At 36.4% G+C, this 23,395-nt stretch overlaps 1 protein-coding gene across 3 annotated transcripts in view; it reads right to left on the bottom strand.

Annotated features, from left to right (window-relative positions):
• The window catches only part of PRKD1 (protein kinase D1), a 322,398-nt gene that overhangs the window by 147,681 nt on the left and 151,322 nt on the right, over positions 1–23,395 (bottom strand). For 2 of the 3 annotated variants that reach the window (XM_038544379.1, XM_038544380.1), the window contains exon 2: positions 5,294–5,432. In XM_038544379.1, coding sequence (XP_038400307.1) covers positions 5,294–5,432 — 139 coding nt within the window. Of the gene's footprint in view, positions 1–5,293; positions 5,433–22,642; positions 22,773–23,395 lie in introns of those variants that run through there. The other variant, XM_038544381.1, reaches the window with a different exon arrangement.

Genomic DNA, 23,395 nt, shown 5'->3' on the forward strand with positions numbered 1-23,395 from the left:
CACTTTTGTGGTACATTTAATGATCATGAATATTACAGGGAAAAGCTACTTAGAGTGTGAGGAGGAGAAGGAAACAGAATAGCTAACATTTATTGTGCAGTTGCCTATGTGTAGAAACCCTGAAGTGCTTTACATGCGTTATTTCTGAAGTTTGCAGTAACCTTACATTGTAGGTGCTAGTGTTGCCTCCATTTTATAGATGAGGAAACTGGGCACAGATGTAAAAAGTGAGGAACAGAGAAAGGATATGAAGCCAGGTGATCTGGCCCTAGAAATGGTATTCAATCATTAATGCATCTACTTTACCTATAGACTGAAGAAAATATGGAATCCATGCACTATTAGCCCTGGATGATATTATCATCCAGTATAAGGTTCTTTTAATTTTAAGATGTTATTTAAAGACAGACACAGAAAGAGAGGCAGAGGCATAGGCAGAGGGAGAAGTAGGCTTCCTGTGGGGAGCCTGATGTGGGACTCAATCCCAGGACCCCAGAATCATGACCTGAGCCAAAGGCAGACATTCAACCACTGAGCCACCCAGGTATTCAATAAAGTTCTTTTTTGATTGAAAAACAAACAACCCCCCCTGAATCCCAGAGATTATGCAACTTGTACAAAATCACAAAGGAAATCAATGAGACTATATGCCCAAGAGTTCTCCAGCATCTTGGGGCAGGAGCCAAACCACTTGACAAACACACTGAACAACACATGAGAGCAAGACTTGGTGTGAGGGAAAGAGCACGTGACCACTCCTTAGGTGGCTGTACCTCTCCTTAGAATGCTCTTCATTTTCTTATTTTCCTTCATCAAATATGTCCAAATGGGTATATATCTCTTCAAGTTTACCTCTAAAATATTTCTTAATTTCCCTATCCCATTTTCAGCTCTTCAGTCACTGCCTGAAAATAGGCCCATAGCCCCCTCTGCCTGGGCTTACAGCGCTAGCTTTCTAATGAGGTTTCCATCTCTAGATGGTGTGGGACAAATAACCAGCTACATGTGGTAACACAGCTTTGCAAAAGTTATAAATAATACTGCACAATCTATTGTAAAAACTATTAAAAATTATCCAAAAAAAGGATTTTTACCATTAATGAAAGAAGGAAAGATTCAACATTTAGCTCTAAGACTTTAAAATTATAATTTTACTAGAGAAATTCTTGTAGTCCTTGTCTTCTTTCAATTTAACCACCTATTAGATGCACACACACACATATACTATTATTAGAGATCAAGCCCCCAAAAAACAAAAAACAAAGAGCTGAATCATGTGAATGCCGTGCTGTTATTGATTTGCTTTATTATGACTGAATTACCAGGTTCTGAGAGAGACCCATCATGAAGAAGGCTTCTAAATTCCATGAGCTTTACTTTATAGTTTAGTACTATACACTTGAACTTGACTTTGGCTATAGTAAGAGAAATTTCCATTTGCAGTGTTTTCCTACTCTATAACAATAGTAGTGATGCTAATCCTTTGCTTAACATACAAAGAAAATTTGCCGGTGGTAGGAGTGTGCATGGTGGGGAACTTCCATGTAGTTATTTCTTTTTCTTCTCCAGAACCCAACCCATCTACCCGTGAGCAATATTTTCCTGGCTTACTGAGTCTAAAAGCACTAGCTCATACAAGACCTGTTTTTCAGAAAGAAAAGGAGACAGAAAACCAGCAAATCAGCTAGGAGCAGCCTGGTTTTAGTACTAACAGATGATGAAAGGTCTCAGAATAAATTGACATAAGAGAAAATTCTTGATCTTGCCTGCAGAGACAATAGTATATCACCTTCCTCAAATTTACTTTTTTCCGTATTTCTCACATTTTTACTGTACTCCTAGGTGAGAACATGTTTCTATTGGTGGAATACTGGTTAAACACTGAAAAAAATCAGATTATGTTTATGCTGAACTATACAGTAAAATTTATTTTTTCGTGGGGGAAACCAAAATTTAGATAAAGGAGTTTTAACAATAATATTATGGTCTTTAAGAGGAAAATCTCCACAGCATTGTTTTATGTTCTGAAACTAGTTGAAAAGCAACAGAGGGGATGCCCAGTGTCTTGTACCCCTACCTCCTTTACCCATTGCATTTTGAATGAAGTTGATCCTTAACCACCCATCAGGAAACAGCACTTCTCTGGCCAACTACAGCACTCCATGTTCTTCTGGGCTTGGGTCAGGAATGAGTAAGTGATAAAATGGTAGGGAGCTAGGGCCTGAAAACTAGTCAAAAGATGGGGCCCAGGGATGTGGATTTGGGAGCAAAAGACAAGATGTAAGAAAGTGCCCGAGTGAGGATCTCAGAGCTAGACCATCACTTAGTGGTGAGCTCAGGCATGGGCCTGCGCCATAGGTGATGGACACTAAGCAGAAAGGAAAGGGGCATGGAGAAAAACAGGGTTATAGTTGGGGGGAAGTTTAAGGAAAAAAACATTTTTAACATATACTGAGAAAATCACAATGTGAAGCATTAGAGTGGGAGAGGAGGGAGGAAAATACAGCCGCCAAAGAAGCTCACAGGGAAATGCAGGAGATCGTCAGTTAAACATAATTGAATGTGTGTGTGTGTGTGTGTGTGTGTGTGTGTATATATATATATATACATATATATATATACACACATATATCTATGTGTATATATATACACGTTATATAAAGACATATGTTACATATGTTATATATAATAAGTCATTATATATACATACATTTAATTAAATATACATCATTGAATATTTAAGGGTTAAATGATATTGAGGGAGTGGGACTGTGTGGGCTGAAAATGCTGAAGTCTCCAGGTTCAAATCTAAAACTAGGCTGTTATAGAACGGCTCCTTTTAAATACCAACATGATAGCTGCTAAGAATAGAAGAGGCCTTCCTAAGCCTGGTATTGGGACAACAGGCAAAAAAAAGGCTGCCTTTGAGTGCCTTCTCAGCAACTGGGGCCAAGGAGACAGGACAGGACGAACACGGCACAGAAAGAGTGGATGGCAAAAGAAGTGGAGTATAAACATAGTGAGGGTCTTGGTTTGCGGAGATGACAAGGAACAGCATAATGCTGTTCCCTGTGCAGCAGGGCAATGCAGGGTGCTTCATCAGGTCAGCATGCCAAAGAGCAGATCCCGCTCACAGAGATAACCCCCAAACAGGCAGTCCCCTTCCCTCTTCCACAAGCACAAGCACACTCACACACAGCTTGCATTCAATCTGTCTGACACTACTATATAGCATTCGGCAACAAAAGTGAAATGGAAAGAAAAATAAATTTTGAAATACAATTTAAAAAATTATCATATTTCTGGACATTGCCACAGGCAAAAAAAAAAAAAGAGATTCATAAAACACATTGTATTATTTGCAAAGCAGCCCAGCTATGAGTTTAATATGAATTAGGGAGAGAATGGATCCAGGGCATGATTTCCCTAAATAATTTATTCCAGGCAGCTCCTCCTCTCAGAAATAGGAAACTTAAAAAACAACATGTCTGAGCACTAGTTTTTTGAGACCAGGTGCAAAAGTTTTGTGAAAGAGCCAAAGAAAGGTGAGAGTGTGGAGGTTTCTCAAAAAATTAAAAATAGAACTACTATATGATCCTGTAAAATTCCACTACTGGGTATTTACCCAAAGAAAAGTATAAATCAAAAAGATATGTGTGCCTCTATGTTTATTTCAGTATTATTTACAATAGCCAAGATTTATAATAGCAGCCCAAGTGTCCACCAACAGATGACTGGATAAAGAAGATGTGGCATGCATGTACAATGGAATATTACTCAGCTATCAAAAAGAATGCAATCTTGCCATTTGTAACAACATGGACAGATCTAGATGGTAAAATGATAAGTGAAACAAGTCAGAGGAAGACAAACACCATCTGATTTCACTCATGCAGAATTTAAGAAATAAAACAAATGAACAAAGAAAAAAAGACAAAAAAAAAAAAACAGACTCCTAACTATAGAAAACAATAGATTGCCAGAGGGAAGATGGGTGGGGGGATGGGTAAAATAGATGAAGGGGATTAAGAGTACACTTATGACGAGCACTGAGTAATGTACAGAATTGCTGAATCACTATATTGTTCACCTGAACTAATGTAACACTATGTTATACTTGAATAAAAAATACATATGAAAAATAATAATTAAAGTGGTTGGCATTGTCTACAAAAAACACATGAAAGCTGTTGCTTTTTTGATTTAACAAGTAGCAACTCTATAAACAACAAGAACATTATTATTTTTATCTAGCAAAACAACTTGTTTTATAGGATCTAAGCTACACAGTGAAAATGCGGCAATCCCAGGACCTCACCCAGTGACAAGGGATCAACAAAGACAAAAACAAATTGGACTGAATCAAAGCAAAGTCCAACTGAATTATAATCAGTGCAACCAAGGCCCGGGCTCTGAACAAGTTGAGGAACTTGAGGAACTGAAATCTAGAATTATGAAAGCTAATGGGTTTCCTTTAGTCAAAGAAGTAACAAGCAAAGATAGCCAGAGGAGAGAAAGGAACAATACAAAGTTTCTCAATAATTCCTCTATTTTCACAAAAATTAAAAAAAAAAAAAAACTGGATCTCTTTGCATTATTGCACTGATCATTGTTGTATGGATCCCAGCTACAGCTGTTCTCTGGCACTTTTTTTTTTTTTAAAGTTAAATATGACTATTTTTTTTCTGTATTAATACACATAGTCTATTTGGTAACTTTTAAATCCTTAATAAGGAATATAAATCTGGGCAGAGGGAAGCAAAGCACAGCTGCTCCTCAAGGAGTGATCTGGCTAGTGTCACATGGCCTGCCCGACCTGCTGTAACTCCTGAACTCAGGCTTCTGACTTGGTCTTGGCTTAGAGTGAGTAGACATCTGACTTAACTAAAGCTATGGATTTCTAGCCCTGTTGTTACTTCTTGGCTGCCAGACCCCCCATACATTTGGAGCCCTAGCATCTCTCTTTCACCACTGGGGAGTTTTTGTTTGCTTTTGCTGCCATCCAAATGATTCAAGGTGATGAATGAAAGTATGCTTGTGGTGTTGTTGGCGGCTGGGGAGATTGTGAGGTTGGGAAAAGTGATTGGGACAGTAGTGGGCGCAAAAAATTTTGCACCCATAAGGCAAACCATTTGCTTTTTCCAAAAAAATTTTGGAAGTTCCCACAGACGAGGCCTGAAGTTTCCTTTTAGGGCTGAGTTTGATATGTTTTCTATGTTGCCTTAAAAACTTATGCTCCAGATTTCTTCAAGTGCAAAGTATTAATCTATGGATAGAGAAATAAGGGTACTACCTGACAAGACAACTTCAATAAGATCGCCTTCCTGGATATCGCTAGCCGTTTTCACCAGTTGAAGGATGTTTTCAGAGGTAGGATCATGGCGAAAAAGCAGGATCTTATCATACATTCCATAGAAACCACATTCAGGGAACTGTAAATACAAATACCACAATAGGTTAAATGTCAAAATCCTCCTAAATTTAAAATAAAAAACAAATAATTAAGTGCCAGGGCACAAATACAAGCTAATTACAAAAGTTGAAGGTATCTAGAACATTCAAAATGAATAGCAAAATTGATATTGACATGCCTCCAAGTCAGGAGGAAAGGAATAACATATCATAAGGGCAATAAGAACCATATGATCTAATTAGAGAGCAATAAAATTAAAGAATATGAGGTAAAATTCAAAGTGGCTCTGGCAGTAAGGTAGCTAAGAAATAATATAGGTGGGAATAATTGTGCACTTTCACAAGATCTGTTGCAATCCAGTAGCACAAAAAATGGGAGTCAGTTTATTACAATTCCATTACACATACAGTTGCAATCTACTTGAAAAAAAAAAAGAGATCAGTCCACTTAGGTATATTCAAAAATAAAAGTTAGGATGCCTAGGTGGCTCAGAGCATGATCCTGGAGTCCTGGGATCCAGTCCCACGTCAGGCTTCCTGAATGGAGTCTGCTTCTCCCTCTCTCTATGTCTCTACCTCTCTCTGTGTATCTCTCATGAGTAAGTAAATAAAACCTTTTAAAAATAATAGAATAAAAGTTGACTCAATAAAGCTAATTGTGATCTGTGTGTGGACTGAAATATTATCTAGATTCTTTGACTCAGGAAAAGTGCCAGAGGAGAAAACCCCACTCTCCTTTCTGTTGCTGCCCATATAATACATTTAGTTTTCATGCAATCTAGGTTAAATAGATTATGAACAATAGCTAAAAGTCAATTTAAGTACATAATGTTTAAATTCCTTTCACGGGGACAAATCCAAGAGTTTATTACTCAAGGATTATCTCCCAATAGCAGGCATATAATGAATGGTATTTTATAATGGACAAACAGAAAAATTATAACAGTAACAATTATTATAATATTAACAATTAATATTATCCCCTGCATTTCTTGTCTTCCTTCTAAAGCAAGAAGAGTTTCTAAATTCAGACCACAGGGGCACTTGGGTGGCTCAGTTGGTTGGGCATCAGACTCTTGATTTTGGCTCAGATCTTGATCCCAAGGTCCTGGGATTGAGCCCCCTGTTGGGCTCCCTGCTCAGCAGAAAGCCTGCTTCTCCTCCCTCCTCTCCCTGCTTGTGCTCACTCCCAACATATCTGTCACCATTTCTGTCTCTCTAATAGATAAATAAAATCTTTTTTTAAAAAAAGGAGTCTGTTGATGACCAGACTTAAAACTGCTTCTGTGTATTACTAGTAAAGTTGACATCCTTAAAGGAAACACAAGAGCCGAAATGATGTTACTGCTTCCATTGTGCTAATTAAAAGGGGAAAAAGTTCCTTTTTTCTATAATCTCTTCAGTAATGTTTTTAGAGTACAAGGAAAGAAATGGAACAGTAAATACTATTTTCTGTAACTTAAAAGCAATGAATAGTTCATGTACGATTTTAAAAATCAGCTTCATTAAGGTATAAATAACATGAAATAAAATGGCTATATTATAAGTTTTGACAAACATCAACACTCGTGCAACCAAAATCACAATCAGGCCATGAAACATTTTCATCAATCTCCTAAATTTTATTGTACCCTCTTGTAGTCAATGCCATCCACAATCTTAACCTTAGGCAAAGATTTAGTTTCTGTCTCCAAAGATTAGTTCATCTGTTTCATTAGTTCATTTGTTTCACACAAATGAAGTCATACAGTATGTACTATATAAAGACTCTTTTCTAGCTAACTTCTTTTGCTCACCATCGTGTTGATGGGCATATAGAGACTCATTTATACATATTGCCTTTGAGATTCATTCTCTTTGTATTAGTTATCAGAATTTCATTACATGGATCTAGGATGACTATTAATCTATTCAACCCCAGATGGACACTCTTTTTTTCCAATTTGTGTCTATTCAAAGTAATAATGCTATAACATTTATACTCAAATCTTTCAGTGGATATGTTTTTAATTTTTTTTTAAGATTGGTTTATTTGAGAAAGATGTGTGTGCAAGTGTGCACACAGTGGGGAGGGGCAGAAAGAGAAGAAGAGCATCTCACACAGATTCACTGCTGAGCTTGGAGCCTGACACAGGGCTCCATCTCAGGACTCTGAGATGAAATCACGAGTCACATCCTTAACTGACTGAGCCACCCAGATGCTCCTGTTTTTCATTTCCTATGAGTAAATACCTAGGAACCGAATTTCTGGGTCATATAAATGTATGTTTGATGCCAATAACATATTTATTATTGGTGCTTTATACTAAGCCATAAAATCAGGTAGGGTAAGCCCTCCTTTTTTTTTCTCCTTTTCTAAATTGCTTTGTATATTATAGGTCTTCTGAATTCCCATATACATTTTAGAATCACTGTAATTTCTACAAAAAACCTGCAATAATTTACAATGAAATTACATTGAAACAGTTCAGTTTGAGTAGGACTATATTTTAATAATGCAGACTTCTACTTTGTTATGAACAAGATCTGTTGCTCTATTTATTAGTTTCTTTTAAATTTCTCTCAAAAATGTTCTGTAGTTTTCAGTGTACATATTTTAGACATATTTGTTAAATCTGCCTTTAAGTATTTGATATTTTTATGCTATTTTAAATAGTTAAGGTATAATTGACATACAGTAAAATTCACCCTTTTTAGTGTGTAGTTCTGCAAGTTTTGACAAATATATATGATAACTACCTACTATACATGTGGTATACACAAAACAGCCAAGATATAAGAACAGTTCCCATCACTCCCTAAAATTTCTCCATGCCCATTTTATCAGCTTCTCCCTAGATCCCCAGCCCCTAGAAAGACACTGATCTGCTTTCTGTCTCTGTAATTTCGTCTTCTCAATAAGGTCATTTGAATGGTATTGTACTTTTTACACTGTACATAATTTTGAATCTGATGTTTTTCATTTACTGTAATGAATTTAAGATTGTCCATTCTGTTGCATGTATCATTAAGCTTTCCCTTTTCAACGCAGAGGAGTGTTCTACTTACTGCATGGATATATCACAGTGTATGTGTCTATTCCTCAGTGAAGGGCATTTTAGTTACAGTTTTTTGCTATTACAAATAAAGCTGCTATAAATGTTTACTTGGAGGTTTTCGTGTGAACACACGTTTTTACTTCTCTAGGGTATATGGAGGTATCTATATAACTTTATAAGATATTGCCAAACTGTTTTGAAAGTGGCTCTACCATTTTGCATTCTCACCAGCAGTGTATGAGAGTTCCAGTTGCTCTGCATCCTTGACAGCACTTGTTAATGTTGGTTGTTTTTATTTTAGATATTCTAATAGGTGTAAAATAGTATCTCCTAAGTTTTAATTTCCTTAACAACTAATGATGTTAAGCATCTTTCCATGTCTTTAAGTGTGCCACCCCCATGCACACAATTGATCAATTCCTTTGCCTATTTTAAAAATTGAAATATCTTATTATTGAGCTCTGATAGTTCTTTATATATTCTAGATAAAGGTTGTTTATCAGATATGTGTTTCACAGATTTTTCTTTCAGTCTGTGGCTTTTCATTCCCTTTCCTTTATTTTCTGTAATTCTTAATTTAGATGAGGCCTAACTTATCAAGTATTTCTTTATGGATCATGCTTTTACTTTAATACCTGATATATCTTTGTATAATTTAAGGTAACACAGATCTTTTCCTATGTTTTATTCTACATTTAATTTTTGGAGTTTTACCTTTGGATCTATGATCCACTTGCAGGTAATTTTTGAATGAAGTGAAAAACATAGATTGAGATTCATATTTTTTGCATATTCTTAAAGATTCATATAGAATTGGTGTAAGTTCTTCCTTAAATGGTAGAATTGTCCAGCAAAGCCATCTAAGCCTGGACTTTTCTACTAAGATTTAAGATTTAGCTCTTAGCACTATTTAGATTTCAATTTCCTCTTAAGTGAGAGCTTTGGTAGTTTTCTTTCAAGAAACCTATTCATTTCATACAAATTGTTGACTTTCTGGGCAAAAAGGTTTTTTTTTTTTAAATAGTATTTCTTTATCACGTTTTAATGTCTGTAGGGTCCATGTGATGTCTCTTTATTACTTTCTCATGATTTGTGTCTTTTTTCTCTTCTTGCTTGATCAGTTTCTGAGCATTGGTACATATACCTTTTTTTAAGCTTTTCCATACTGTTTTGATTACTATAACATATTTTAAAATGAGTAAATATCATGCCTCTGGCTTTATTCTTCCTCAAAATTGCTTGTGTTGGAATCTTTTCTGGTTCCATTTGAATTTTAGAATTATTTTTTCTACTTTGATAAAAAAATGTCATTAATATTTGGATACGGATTTCACTGAACCTGTACTTTGCTTTGGGTAGTACAGATATTTTAACAATATTAATTCTTCCAATGCATGAACGTGTAATGTCCTTTCATTTATTTGTTTGTTTTCCTTTCCTTAGGCAGTGTTTTATAGTTTTCACCGTACAAGTCCCTCACCTCATATTTTCATTTAAATCCTTTAAAGTTCTTTTCTACTAAGTCCATTACCTCTACCATTCTGGTCTACTTCTATTTACTCTCTTGATCCTTATGGGTTACATTTCCTGCTTTTTCATAGGTATACTTCTAAAAAATTGAAGTATAGTTAACATACACTGTTACATTAGTTTCAGGGGTTCAACAATTCTATACATTATGCTATGCTCACAAGTATAGCTACCAACTGTTACCATATTATGATATTAAAATACTTTGACTATATTCCCTATGCTTTACCTTTCATCCCTGTGATTTATTCATTCCATATGGGAAGCCTGTACCTCCCACTCCCTTTCCTCTATTTTGCCAATCCCACCTCTTCCCTTCTGGCAACCACCAGTTTGTTCTTTGTATTTATGGGTCTGTATCTTTTTTTGGTTTGTTCATTTGTTTTTCAGATTATATATATATATAAGTTAAATCATATGGTATTTGTCTTTCTCTACCTGAGTTATTTCACTTAGTATAAAAATAGAAATGCTGTATGATCCAGTAATTCCACTATTATTTACCCAAAGAAAACAAAAACATCAAATCAAAAAGAAACAGGTGCCCCCATATTTACTGCAGCATTATTTACAACAGCAAAGATATGGTAGCAACCTAAGTGTTCACTGATAAATGAATGGATAAAGAAAATAGTTGACATATAATGATGTTACTTAGCCATATAAAAGAATGAGGTCTTGCCATTTGCAACAACATGTATGGACCTAGAGGCTATTATGCTAAGGGAAATAAGTCAGTCAGGAAAAAGACAAGTACCATGTGATTTCATTTATATATGGAATACATATGTGTACTTTTAAAGTTAGATGCCAGGTTTTATGAATTACTGTGAGCGACTGGACTTTGTTGTCTTCCCTTAAAGAATGTTAATATTTGTCTTGGCAAAATACTAAGATAATTGCAGATCTGGTTGGTCTTTCCAACGCTTATTTTTAAGCTTTGTTAGATTAGCTTTAGAGTAGTATTTCCCCTAGGAATAGTTTAACCCTACTACTAATCTGTAACTCTTTGAACATCTCTATGGAATACCTCAAGTGTTCAGTGAAATTTCTCCCATTTGCCTAATAGAAACTCAACTGTCTCTCAACCTTGTGTGAGCTCTGTAAAGTGTTCATTTCATAGCTTCCCAGCAGCTAGCTGGTATTTCCTCTGCCACACAGATTTTCACCATACATATACACAGATTTGTATTCAGTCTAGTATTCAAGCAGGCTCTTAAGCAGATTTATGAAGCTCTTTCTCTGTATAGGTCCCACATTTCCAGTATTTGTCCCCTAAAAATCCTTTTGACTTGGTCACTTTGAATTCTATTCTGTGTGTCTTTCATAGAGCCAGACAACTAGGCTCTTCTTATGTTTCTCTCCCTACACTTAACACTGTTAACCTTGCCTCCTGGCAGAAAGCACAGATGATTGTAGCACTTACGTTGTTTGTTTCTCTTCTCTCAGGTATCACGGTCCTGCACTGCCTGTTGGACAGTGTCAAAACAACATTCTATACATTTTCTATTGTTTTTTGTTTGGAGGTGAGGATGTCCTCTACCAAATACTCCTTGTGAGTAGAATGCAAAACCTCATGTGCTTTTTAAATATAGAATGTTAATCTTTTCTACCCAACTTTTTGACTACTTAATTCTACGTAAATAGCATTTGTAAGAGAAGTCAGTTAAAGACAAAATGTCCATGGTTGGTAAGACCAAGTTTAAGATTACACTGAAATAAATATACAAAATACACTGAATGAAGTAAATTTTAAAAATGTAATAATTATCATAAAACTTTTAAACCTCAGTTTGAGAGTTGAATTAAACCTTAACTTAAAGAGTTTTCCCTGATTTGAAGACAAATGTTCTTCAAAACATAATACATTAATCAATGCACAGATCCTCTTACCATACCCTTTCTGAAACCATGGATAGCTGATTCTGACTCAAGATAAGAGAGAGAAAATTCAAGGGATTCAGTGTTTGAAGTGGGGTGGGTAGGCAATAATAGCTGGAGAGGAAGAGAGATGAAACAGCAACTGCTTTCCCAAGGAAGAGCCAACCTTTATTGTGTCCTCTAACTAATGTCTTGTGGATGTGTTGTATGGAGAAAGGATCAGGTGGCGATACTGGAGAGGAGTATAGGAGACAAGGATTCTGCTGCCTCATCACAATTTCTGTCAACATGTCTACACACCTCTTCTAAATTCTGTTTCTCTATGATCTTACATGGCTAACATTTGAGCATCCCATTCAATGTTGTGCCTCTTTGTAAAACTGTGGCTATATGAGATGGATGATTTTGTATTCAAGTAAGGCTTGATTGCTTCACATCCTAATTATTACATTTCTTTCTAAGGGTGACTCACAAAACACTTTTAAAAACAAGAAGAGATAGAATAATACATATATATATGTAATATATATACATATATATATATACAACACATATTAAAGGTATTATTTTAAAATACTAAATTAAAAAAATAAAGATAGTACTATAAATATTCATGAAAGTTATCTGCCCAAGATATAGGTCACTGAGGCGTGGATATCCTCTCTCCCACATTCTGTCTTACTGGGTCAGGGAGATGGCTTTTCTCTCTTCATTAACAAGCCATTCAGAATCAGGTTGTAGAGCCCTGTGAAGCAGGGCAGGGGTGAACATGAAGGCCTAGCCTCATGGGACAGTTGTCATGGCAGCAGAAACTGAGGGTTCGATTTTTTTTCAAATTGTACCCTTTTTTACTGGCCAGGAAAAATATATATGCACATTTGCCTTTTACTGTTAAGAGAAAAAAGTCTTTTCCTTGATGTAACATAACACTCTGCTTGAATAGACACTATACAATAGGATTACCAAAAATTATATTTAAAAATGATGTCTGGAAGGTGAAAAGTATAACGAAACAATGTCTGACAACTGAGAAGAGAACATATTGGGGGAAAATATTCATGGAACAACATTCCCTAATTTGGTCATAATCATCTGTTTTTATGTGAAGGTGTGTGAGCTTTGAAATCTGAAAACCCTCATTAAACTAAACAGGCTTTCAGAAAGGCTCAGAGGCTTGTAAACTCAGCTGGAGCTTATTACAAGATCAGTTCTGTGTTTCTCAGAGGCTTTGTGGTTGTGAGCGCAAACATGTGAGATAAGTGATTTCAAGCTCTCTCCAAGTTCGACTGTAACAAAACTGGCCACTGTGAAAATACGGCCAACAATCACGGCACTGGTCCTAAGCTCTTTAATTCTACCCTATGCTGGAAACCTCTGTGCTGCTGTGTGTATCATTTGGCATTTCTGACCACAGAGCACAATTTACTGTTACATTTCACTATAAATCCAAGGCTGGCCAGACAATGTGCTCCAGAGTAGAATAAATACATGTTTTAATGAGTTGCTGAAATGTGACCTGGCCAACGGGAACTCTAAGGAACAAAGGGTGCTTTTCCACAGTTGAGGCCAATCACAAAGGGCAAGAAACAAGCAATACCAGAAACAAATTAATCCATGATTCAGTCAAGTAGAAAAAAAGAGAGAGATAGCCTGATTAGGAAAGGAAAATACACTGCCAGTTTACTTTTGCTAAAAGGTGATGAAAATCCTGGAATTAAATTACTCTGCTCAATAACAGAACACATCAGGCAGGTGAATATTGCATTCTTCTCACGGAAGATGCTTTCCAAGTTATTTTCCAAGAACTCTCTTGTTTGTAACGCGTGTGCCATGACTGGCCACTCTTAATGAGCGAAGAAATTAAAAAGGTGCCAACGCTTCCTAGTTTGGCCAAAATACTAAGTATTGTTCCGGGGAGGTGGGTACTGGGACAATAAGGATACCTGATGAGCAACTATCTTAACAAGAATTCCTAAACAGTTGGGGGAAACGGAATCCCTTGTTGGAGTTGCACCTGAATGATGTTAGCACTGAACTGTGAAAATCAGGAAAGGTTAAGTGGTTGATGATGGTTCTGAAAGCAGTGGATCCTGAGGTCAACTGGATCCTGCTGAGGGAGTTGTGAGTGAGAGCTAACACAACAGTTATAAACTTGTATTATTAACTTGGCCTAGGAAACTCACCCATCCCCTTTTTAAGCATCTCACAACTTAAAAAAATATCTAATAACACACTGAAAATTTAAGTATATAAAAAGTTAAGTATGTGTAAAAATAAATACTTAGTGAATAACCACTAGGTGATTATCATGGACACAGCACAACAGGTGTAGCAATAATATGAGATGGAGGATTTTGTATTCAAGTAAGGTTTAAGTGCCTCACATCCTAATTATTACATTTTTTTCTAAGGGTCGTTATAAGCTGGCTCAAACCCACCAAAAGCATGAACACTAAATTTTCTTTTCTTTTTTTTAATATTTTATTTATTCATGAGAGACACAGAGACAGAGGCAGAGACAGAGGCAGAGGGAGAAGCAGGCTCCATGCAGGGAGCCCGATGTGGGACTCAATCCGGGGTCTCCAGGATCACGCCCTGGGCCGAAGGCAGGCGCCAAACCGCTGAGCCACGCAGGGATCCCAACACTAAATTTTCATTCAGAAACACAAGTTATAAAGTGTAAATGAAAGGGGAAGAGAAAAAGTGAATATATTTTCTGGAGGCAGATTTCTGAAATGTATTCAAATATGGGCACAGGTTCTTTAATTTGGTGATTTCATGTCATCAAAAAGGCACATATGAAAAGAATTCCACCCTACAACCACATAGTATGAGACTAGTTTCTGAATCCAATCTTAGGAAACAGAAACCAGAAAAAAAAAATTTAACTTTTCTTTTTTCCTCCCTCCCTCCCTCGTCTACCCAATCCCCTCCTTCCAAGTCAGGCAGAAATTGAAGTGTTCCATCACAATAACCAAGAACCATGGTCAAAGGCAGAGCTTCGCTCTCTCTCCTAGTGGCAACTGTTATTACAGATTCTTGGTTGAATCACTGATCTCTTGGTCCAAAAGATATGATTCATGAAAATAAATATTTAACACTTATTTGCATGAAATATTTTGAAAATCCTTTGCAGAACTCCAGTTTCTGAAATGATGACCAAATGATACTTAGGGTGTTACCATAAGAAGATGCATTATACACTGCACAGGCCATGAAAAGAGTCAGTAGCTCCTGGCAGAGTCAGTAGCACACCAATTCTCCATTTTAGTTTGCTATTTTGTAGGCCATGGGCACGCTCTCCAAACACAGAGAACCCTGGCAAACAATCATGCCCCTTGCCTGCTCCCTCTGTAGATCCTTCTCTCACCAGCACCTACCATCATATGACTCTGCTCTACTAATCCAATGCTTCCTTTGAAAAGGAATGTCTAACACCAAAGGTCTATCAACTTCAGAAATCTTCAAGCCTGAATTTACAAACACAAAAGTCACTATGGTTAGTCCTCCTCTTTCCACTCTAGTGCCAAAACACTTCCTTTTCTCATTCAAGACAGGACTTTAATTTATTCCACTCTTGCTTTCCTAAAGGCAGATGTAGAATCTGACCCATGCACTTTATTCTGCTTTAGATGTCCTTTTTTTTTTTTTTTTCAGCCCCTCTCCTTTCCATTAAGTTCAAAATCCCCTTGTTTAAACAACCATTTTCATTCTTGATCTTACATTTGGAACTTAGCCTTTCCCTCCATTTGCAGTACAGCAAAGAAAAACAGAAAAAGATATCTGAGAAAAAAAAAAAAGGATTATATTTCATCAAAGAGAGGTCTGCTTGGAATCTTTAGATTAAATGTGAAATGGTAGATTTTTGGTTATGAGATTTAAAAGTCGGTTGTACTACCAGACACAGAAACATGCATATAAACTTGCAACACCTTTGGGGAATAAAGCTATACTATAAATTGTTCCTGGGGCACAATATACCAGATATTGCTAAGGAAGTCTGTTTAATAAATTATATGCTTATCGTTAAGGCAGCAGATGTGACTCAGTATGATGCTTAATTGTTAGTAGAAACTTTTCTTCTACTTTAATTTGAATAATATGTCATCTATTAAAAAGACAAAAGCAGTAAGAAATGATTTAATACATCATTAACTAATGCAGCAACTTCTGTATATAGACTTCCTGGAGGTATTTTAAATCATTATTTTGTTGTCTATAATTTTTAAGGTTTAAAATAAATGTTCATATCAAGCAATTATAGGTGGTAATAATTAATGAGAGCTTTACCATTATTGTGTAAAAACATATTATACTGCATTATACCTTGACAGATTACTAGTCAGTGATAGCTATTAGAAGTCTTAGTAGGCTCTCTGAGATTATTCACTCAACAGTAATTAGGTGTGTGGATGTGCAGCTTGGAAATGGGAAAAAATGTACTTTGCACTCTTTGTCTTACTCTGAATTCAACTGTCATTATAGAATACTGTATGTTTTTTACATTTCTTAATAAGGCTATACGGTTGTTCATTACTTTAATGATAATGGACGAATGTATTGAATAAAATGAAGAATATGAGAGTAACTAAAAAAGTTTTATCAAAAATTAAGAAATAACTTTGGAGAAGAAAAATTTCCAGAATTAATTTATCTTTTTTTCTTTTAAAGATGAGTAGATTGATGCCCAGAATTTACTAAGGATCCATCCGAGGTCACAATGCTAGGTAATGCCAGAACAAGGATGAGAAGCCTAGTCTCCTAAATCATACTGCTTGATCTTTCCTCTCAGTTCCACTTCTCCTAGAAAGGAAATACAGGAAAGTGGCCAAATGTCCAGCCAACAGTGATTCAGAACTGAAATCCCTGAGCACTTTTCTTTGCCAGAAAGTGCTGGCCCCAAGCTTATAGATTTTGGATTTTGAACAAAACTAAGGTGAATGACTTAACTCTCCCTCGAAGGAGAGTTTTATTAGAGGAGAACCATAATTAATATTTACATAGTTATTGGTTCTTTAGATAAAAAGAAACATACACATAGTGTTGAATAATACATTTGAAGAGATTTCCATTACATTATCTAAAATAAAATTGGAAAATAAAATATACTCTTATTAGGAAAATTTGTACATATGTCTATCATGTTCATTGATGACAGTAAATAGGAACAACTGTATAAATGTATTACATGAGTTTGCATGAAGTATAACTTTTAATCAAATTAAAACTAAATTTTAACATTAAATATACATAGATCAATGACCAGAAAATGCTAATCTAATAGCACACATTTACAACAAAGTGTTTATGTAATCTTTAATGATGGCATTAACCATCAAATTGTTATGGATTGTATAAACAGTTGGTCAATTTATGAAAGTCAGTTTAAAAAAATCAATCTTTAGTAAAATACCTAAATAAGGAAAACATCTCCTTTTTACTCTACTCTTATATTCTAAAATGCTTGATTTTGAATAACTTAATCTTATTCTAGGTAATTTTCTTTAAACACAATAATTGGATAGACCTAAGTATGTGTAATAATCAGGGATATAACACACTGGAGAAGGGTGTGGGAGAGAGGAGAACTGCCTGGATTATGCCCCAGATCATAAATATAGAAATGGAGGTTAGGGGGAAGTATTTAGAGGTAAAATACTCTTCTTACCAAAGCTCTTTGAGTGATATACATAAAGGAACAAGAAATGGGTGTGGGACACAGGCCATCGAAATGAAGTTGAAAAGCTGATGTCACAAATGTAACCATCCTGTTGAGCATCTACCCAGATCGCTACAGCACACCTGACACTTCTCTCAAAAGGTCGGTGCAGACACATCATGGCATACCACAAGTGCAGTCCTTCATTCACCCAAACTTTTAGGTACTGTGTCCCTCACTAGAGATACAATAATAAATCAAAGTAGACATGATACCTTCTCAGAAGATAAGGAAGGGGAGGCTGTATTAGCAGGAGAGCACGATTAGGGGAGACAGACATTAGATAATCCCACAAATGAAGGTGCAACAGCACAGTGAGGTTAAATGTAATAAAAAAAAAAAAAGCACCTTCCTATGAAAGGATGCAACAAAGGATTAGACAGGAAATTCGGGAAGGCATTTCAGTTCATCTCCAAAGTTCAAAAGCAGTACCTCTGAAGGAGGGTAGTAGCAGGTCAGAGTCACTGGTAGCGCAAGCATCTGTACAAAAATCCTATGTGTTCTTTAACAGTCATGGTGATAAGTCTCCTTTGATCAAGGGAAGTTAAAACTATTGCTGGTTCTTACATCCTTAACCCTTCATATCTCATGCTAATCCACATAGGGACTAATGCCTGTGTCAGGATCTACTTTATGGCCCTGATACCATATGCGACCCCACAAAGAATCCCCTGGACTTAGACCAAGATCTGAATTCAATGATAAAATTAACAGTTCCTAAAGCCTATATACTTACTCCAGAGGAACTTCTATGACAAGGTTTGAAATAAGTTTGGAAGATGTGGCATATACTATACCCTTCCTGAAAATTCACCATACATTTTATCATGATTATGTTAATACAGAAACTTGTTTCCTAGTCATGTTTCTATATTTGACACATATGTGTGTGTATATATGTGACATATATCATATGTATTATAGGCATTTATACTTATACAGGCTTGTTTACTGATTGGTTCCCAGAACCACTGTAGAGATTAAAGAACCTAATAAGCAGGGATGCCTGGGTGGCTCAGTGGTTGAGCCTCTGCCTTTGGCTCAGGTCGTGATCCCAGGGTCCTGGGATCAGAGTCCTCCATCGGACTCCCAACAGGAAACCTGTTTCTCCTTCTGCCTATGTCTCTGCCTCTCTCTGTGTCTCTCATGAATAAACAAACACAATCTTAAAAAAAAATAACCTGACACATGTACAGTGTTCATAATAGACCCATGGAAAATGATGTTTATTGTTGTCATTACTTATACATTAGTTATAAGAAAACCAAGATTTTCTAGGCCACCATGTTCTCCATCAAAATCTCCAGATGAGGAACCACTCAGATGCACACATCAGGCATGCTTATCATCCTACAATTTCTGCTTTAGTTTCTGTAGCTTCAACATAGTTCACATGATTTCTAATTGGCTCTAGCCAGATCCTGAAACTAAAAAGGCTACATGAAGGCTTTCTTCACTTCCAGTTTTGTGCATTTTCTGATATGAATATTCATTACACCTAAGATATCTATAATTTTTCTTCAAAGCTCACCTATATTTAGTGAAAGTAATTTAATTAAGTAGATTTTAAACAACTCTCTTCCTTGTATTTATTCATATTATGACATTTTTGTGTTAATTTCATGTACTGTACTAGAAAAAAGCAAGGACCACAGATTTGGATGTTGGCATTGACACTGTGGAATTCCATTGTTCTGATTGTGCTGCTAATGATCCTTTGGTTCCATGGATAAAAATCTCATTTCCTGAAAGCCAAATCCCCCAGGAGTTGCTGTGGGTTTTTTTTTTTTTTTTAACTTCTTCTTTGTACTGATAAGCAGGCAGTGCATCTGATTTAAAGGATCAAAATGAAAACAATTTCTCTCAACTACTTTGATGTTCCCCAAGATAGGAAAGAATTTCTTCACTCTCTGTAAAATGCTATACAGCTTCTGGAAAGAATGCTGTAGCTTGTGGAAGAGTTGGTAGTGGCCAAAGATAATAAAACCACCTGCCACCCCACCAGAAGTAACATTTAATAAAATTGGCCTTTCAGTTCATTCCCAAGGGGCCAGATGTCCTCAGCTGAGTATTCAGGCAAGAGCAGCTTCAGCCCCACCCACAAAGACCTCTTTAAGCTTGTATTAAAAAAATATCTGCAAAAGCACTTTTGGATATCTGTGATGCCTTAGGACCTTGATTCAGGTTATTGGGTCAGCAAAATGTATTACATTTCCCGCAAAACTGACTAATGGTCTGTTGCTGTCTCTCATAAAGGCAGATGTAGATAATTTACAAAGACTAAATCTGAAAAATAGTGTGAAAGAGAAAGTTCACCTGTACCCCCAAGAGAGAAAGAAACAAAGAATGAGATGTTGAGAAAAAAAATCTTTAGACATTTGTGTCTTTTGAGGAAGGGAACAGCAAAAATGAATACAGGCTCCCCACCACTATCCAAAAGTAGGGCATTCCTAGAAAACCTTTTGTAAGTTGAAATGTTGGTAAAGTAAAGAAGCAATGAGGATTAATTTACCTGGGAAAATTGTTGAGCATTCTCAGACATAAAAAATAACCTCTTTTAGGATTTTCTGATGCCTCAAGACACATCTTGCTAAGGGATGCACAAAATAAATTGAGATAAAGCACAGATGTCACAGATACAGTCCAAAGCTGGAGAGACTGGTTGCTGACTCTCTCTAGTTCAGGGGAAGATATTTGCAGTGCCACTGTCACGGCTTGGGGTGCACACTGCCTCTATTACTGCTCACTGCAAAACAAATGCTAAACACTATTTTTGCTTTTTGCCTTTTTTTTTTTTTTTGTAAAAGCAAGAATTCTCTTCAAATTCCTCTCAATTAGCTAAAACAAATACTAATGTAGGTCCTTCATAAAAGCAAAGTGGTTCAACAAGAACTTTCCAAAAGTGCGGAGGAATAACCTGTATGTAGGTGAAATCTTATACTATGATTTAGCATTAAGTAGGTCAATTTCTTTCATTTCTCATACTTACTTATCAAAGGTCATCTATAAATATACATGCTAAAATAATTTGATTTTTTAATTAGAAAAATAGCAGCTAACCCACCAGTAACTATACTAATATCCTGTGACATAAATTATTCTAGTACAAAATTATATTTTTATTTTCTGGGTGTTTGGAGAACAGTGGTAAACAAGATAGACAAATATCCCCCAACTTCATGAAGATCTAAGATACCCTTCTCTGTTTTCTCTGCCTCAAATTCATGAATTTCCTAGAGTTGCCAGAGGCAATCCACCAAAATTTCCTGTTCTCTTTGTATTTCTGTGATCCAGTTTGCTTCTGATCACAAGATGGGAAAAATGGAAGTCAGTGTAGGAAATGTTTTAAGTGAGACATTGCGAGAGAAGTTTCTGACTTTTCTTTTTCAAAGATTTATCTATTTTGAGGAGATTGAGGAGGAGCAGAGGGAGAGAGAGAATCTCTAGCAGACTCCCAGCTAAGTGTGGAGCCGGACACAGGGCTCAATCTCACAACCCTGAGATCATGACCTGAGCTGAAATCAAAAGACTGAACATTGAACCAACTGAGCTACCCAGGTGCCCCTTCTATTTGATTTTAAAAGAGGGCACAACAAAACTCTCTTAAGAGCAATCTGGTTTACATTGTGATATCTGAGAAATCTGGATCATCTGAATAGCCCAGTAACTGCAAGTTGTCAAAACTCCCTATTGTATTCGTGAAGAAACTGGAAGTTTATAAGAAGGTGGTCAGTGACTATGTCATTTCATCTGGGTCCAGTCATTTTACCAACCCATATTCCTTTCCACAGGGAGGGAATGAATTCATACAGAAATTAGAACTGAGGGGCCCTGGGTGGCTCAGTCGATTAAGTGTCTGCCTTTGGCTCAGGTCAGGATCCCAGGGTCCTAGGATCAAGTCCTGTATCGGGCTCCTCATTTGGCGGGGAGTCTGCCTCTCCCTCTCCCTGTGCTTCTGCCACTCCCTTTGCTTGTGCTCTCTTGCTCGTTCTCAAATAAATAAAAATATTTTAAAAACGTTTTTAAAAATTAAAACTTAGACATTTGAATTGAACATGATATTTTAAAGCTCACTAAATAGATATGAACATAAATTTATATATAAACCTCACTCTAAATTCATGGAAAATAAAATTCATTAGTGAGAATAAAAAAATTAAAACACTGTCTTTCACAAAACTTCAAACACATTTATCAGAATTCACATCACCAGCAAAACAGTCAAAATGCATCGCACTCCAAATTGCATCCCATTTCCCTCAACCTATTTAAAGAAATTGTCCTCTCGAGAAGTGTCAGTACTCATTGCATACACGCTCGCTGGAATGGCCTCCAGGTGAGCTGGTCTTCACATTGCCAGTTCCGTGGGTAACCATCCTCTTAGGCAACAAGTTAGCAGTATTTGCCCCAGGCTTTCACTCCCTCCTTCCAACAAACACTTTCTTCTCTTGATTCCAGAATACTGCGTTCTCTTGGTTTTCCTGCTACTTGAGAGGCTGTAACTTTTCGGTCACTGAATCATTCTCTTCTTTCCAACCTATTAGATAAATGCTGGAGTGCTCAGGGCTCATTCTGCAGAAAGTCTCTTTTCTCTATTTATAATCACCCTAGAGGATATCACCAAGCCCCCTGGCTTGAGATACCATATAGTCTCAGATGACACAAATGTCTATCTCTAGCATTGAACGTTCCCTTAAAAGGCAGACCCATCCATCTAACAGTATTCAACATCTCTGTGTGGATTCATCTGCGGGGTTCACAATGGAACTTCTGACTACTCTTCCCTGATTTTTCCCTTCACTACCCCTGTCTCAAGAAATGACACCAACATCCGGTGGTTTGGGTCAGAAAGGTTGGAATCATCTTTAAATTTTCTCTTTCTCTCTCATTTCACATGGAATTCCTTAAAAAATCTTATTAGCTCTAAAAAAAAAAAAAAAAAGAAAGAAAAAGAAAAAAGAAAAAAAGAAAAAAGAAAAAAAGAAAAGCACAGTATCCTCCAAACCTAAAATCTGTCATCACTCCCACTACTATCTCCCAAGTCCAAGCCACTGTCTCTTACCTATAACTGCCCAAGTCACCTGCTCCTCCTCTGGGATGCACAATCTATTCTACACACAGGGACTGGATCTCGCTTTTAAATGTGTCTCAGATCAGAGAGCTTCCAACAGCTTCTCTTCATACTTACAAAGATCCCCCAATCGTAACCAGAGCCCACAAGGTTCTTACATCTCTATCTTTATCTTCTGCCACCCTTCCTCCACTCTAGTCCCATTACTATTTTTCAAGTAAATAATTGATAGTTCTTCCTCAGGGCTTTGACACCTGCTCTTTTCTTCCTGCTTGAAATACTCCTTTTCTTGATATTCACATGCTTAACTCCTTCATGTTGCTCATGTGTCACCTCCTCAGCAAGGCTTTCCCTGACCCCCACTAAGTAAAATATAGCTTCTCTAATTCTTTTATCCTGTTTCTTTTACTTCAGAGAAATCATCACCACCTGAAGTTATAGATCTATCTTCATTTTTAAAAATTATTATCTGTTTCCCAACTACAACATAAGCTCCATTAGAGCAGGAACTTACTCCATATGATTCACTATTATAACTCAACAGCCTAGAATAGTGTCTGGTACGTAGTATGTGCTCAATACATGGTGTTGAATGCATAAATAAATAAGTCATGACAAAGCATACTACTTTATCTCATGAGGGTGTTAGAGGAATTGATTAGCTATTACTTTATTTTTCTTTAACATTTTCAACCCAACCAGTACTGAAAACAAATTCATGATTTCTCGATAGAGGTTTTAGAA

Source organism: Canis lupus, chromosome 8, assembly GCF_011100685.1.
Source record: "Canis lupus familiaris isolate Mischka breed German Shepherd chromosome 8, alternate assembly UU_Cfam_GSD_1.0, whole genome shotgun sequence".
Lineage (NCBI taxonomy): Eukaryota > Metazoa > Chordata > Mammalia > Carnivora > Canidae > Canis > Canis lupus.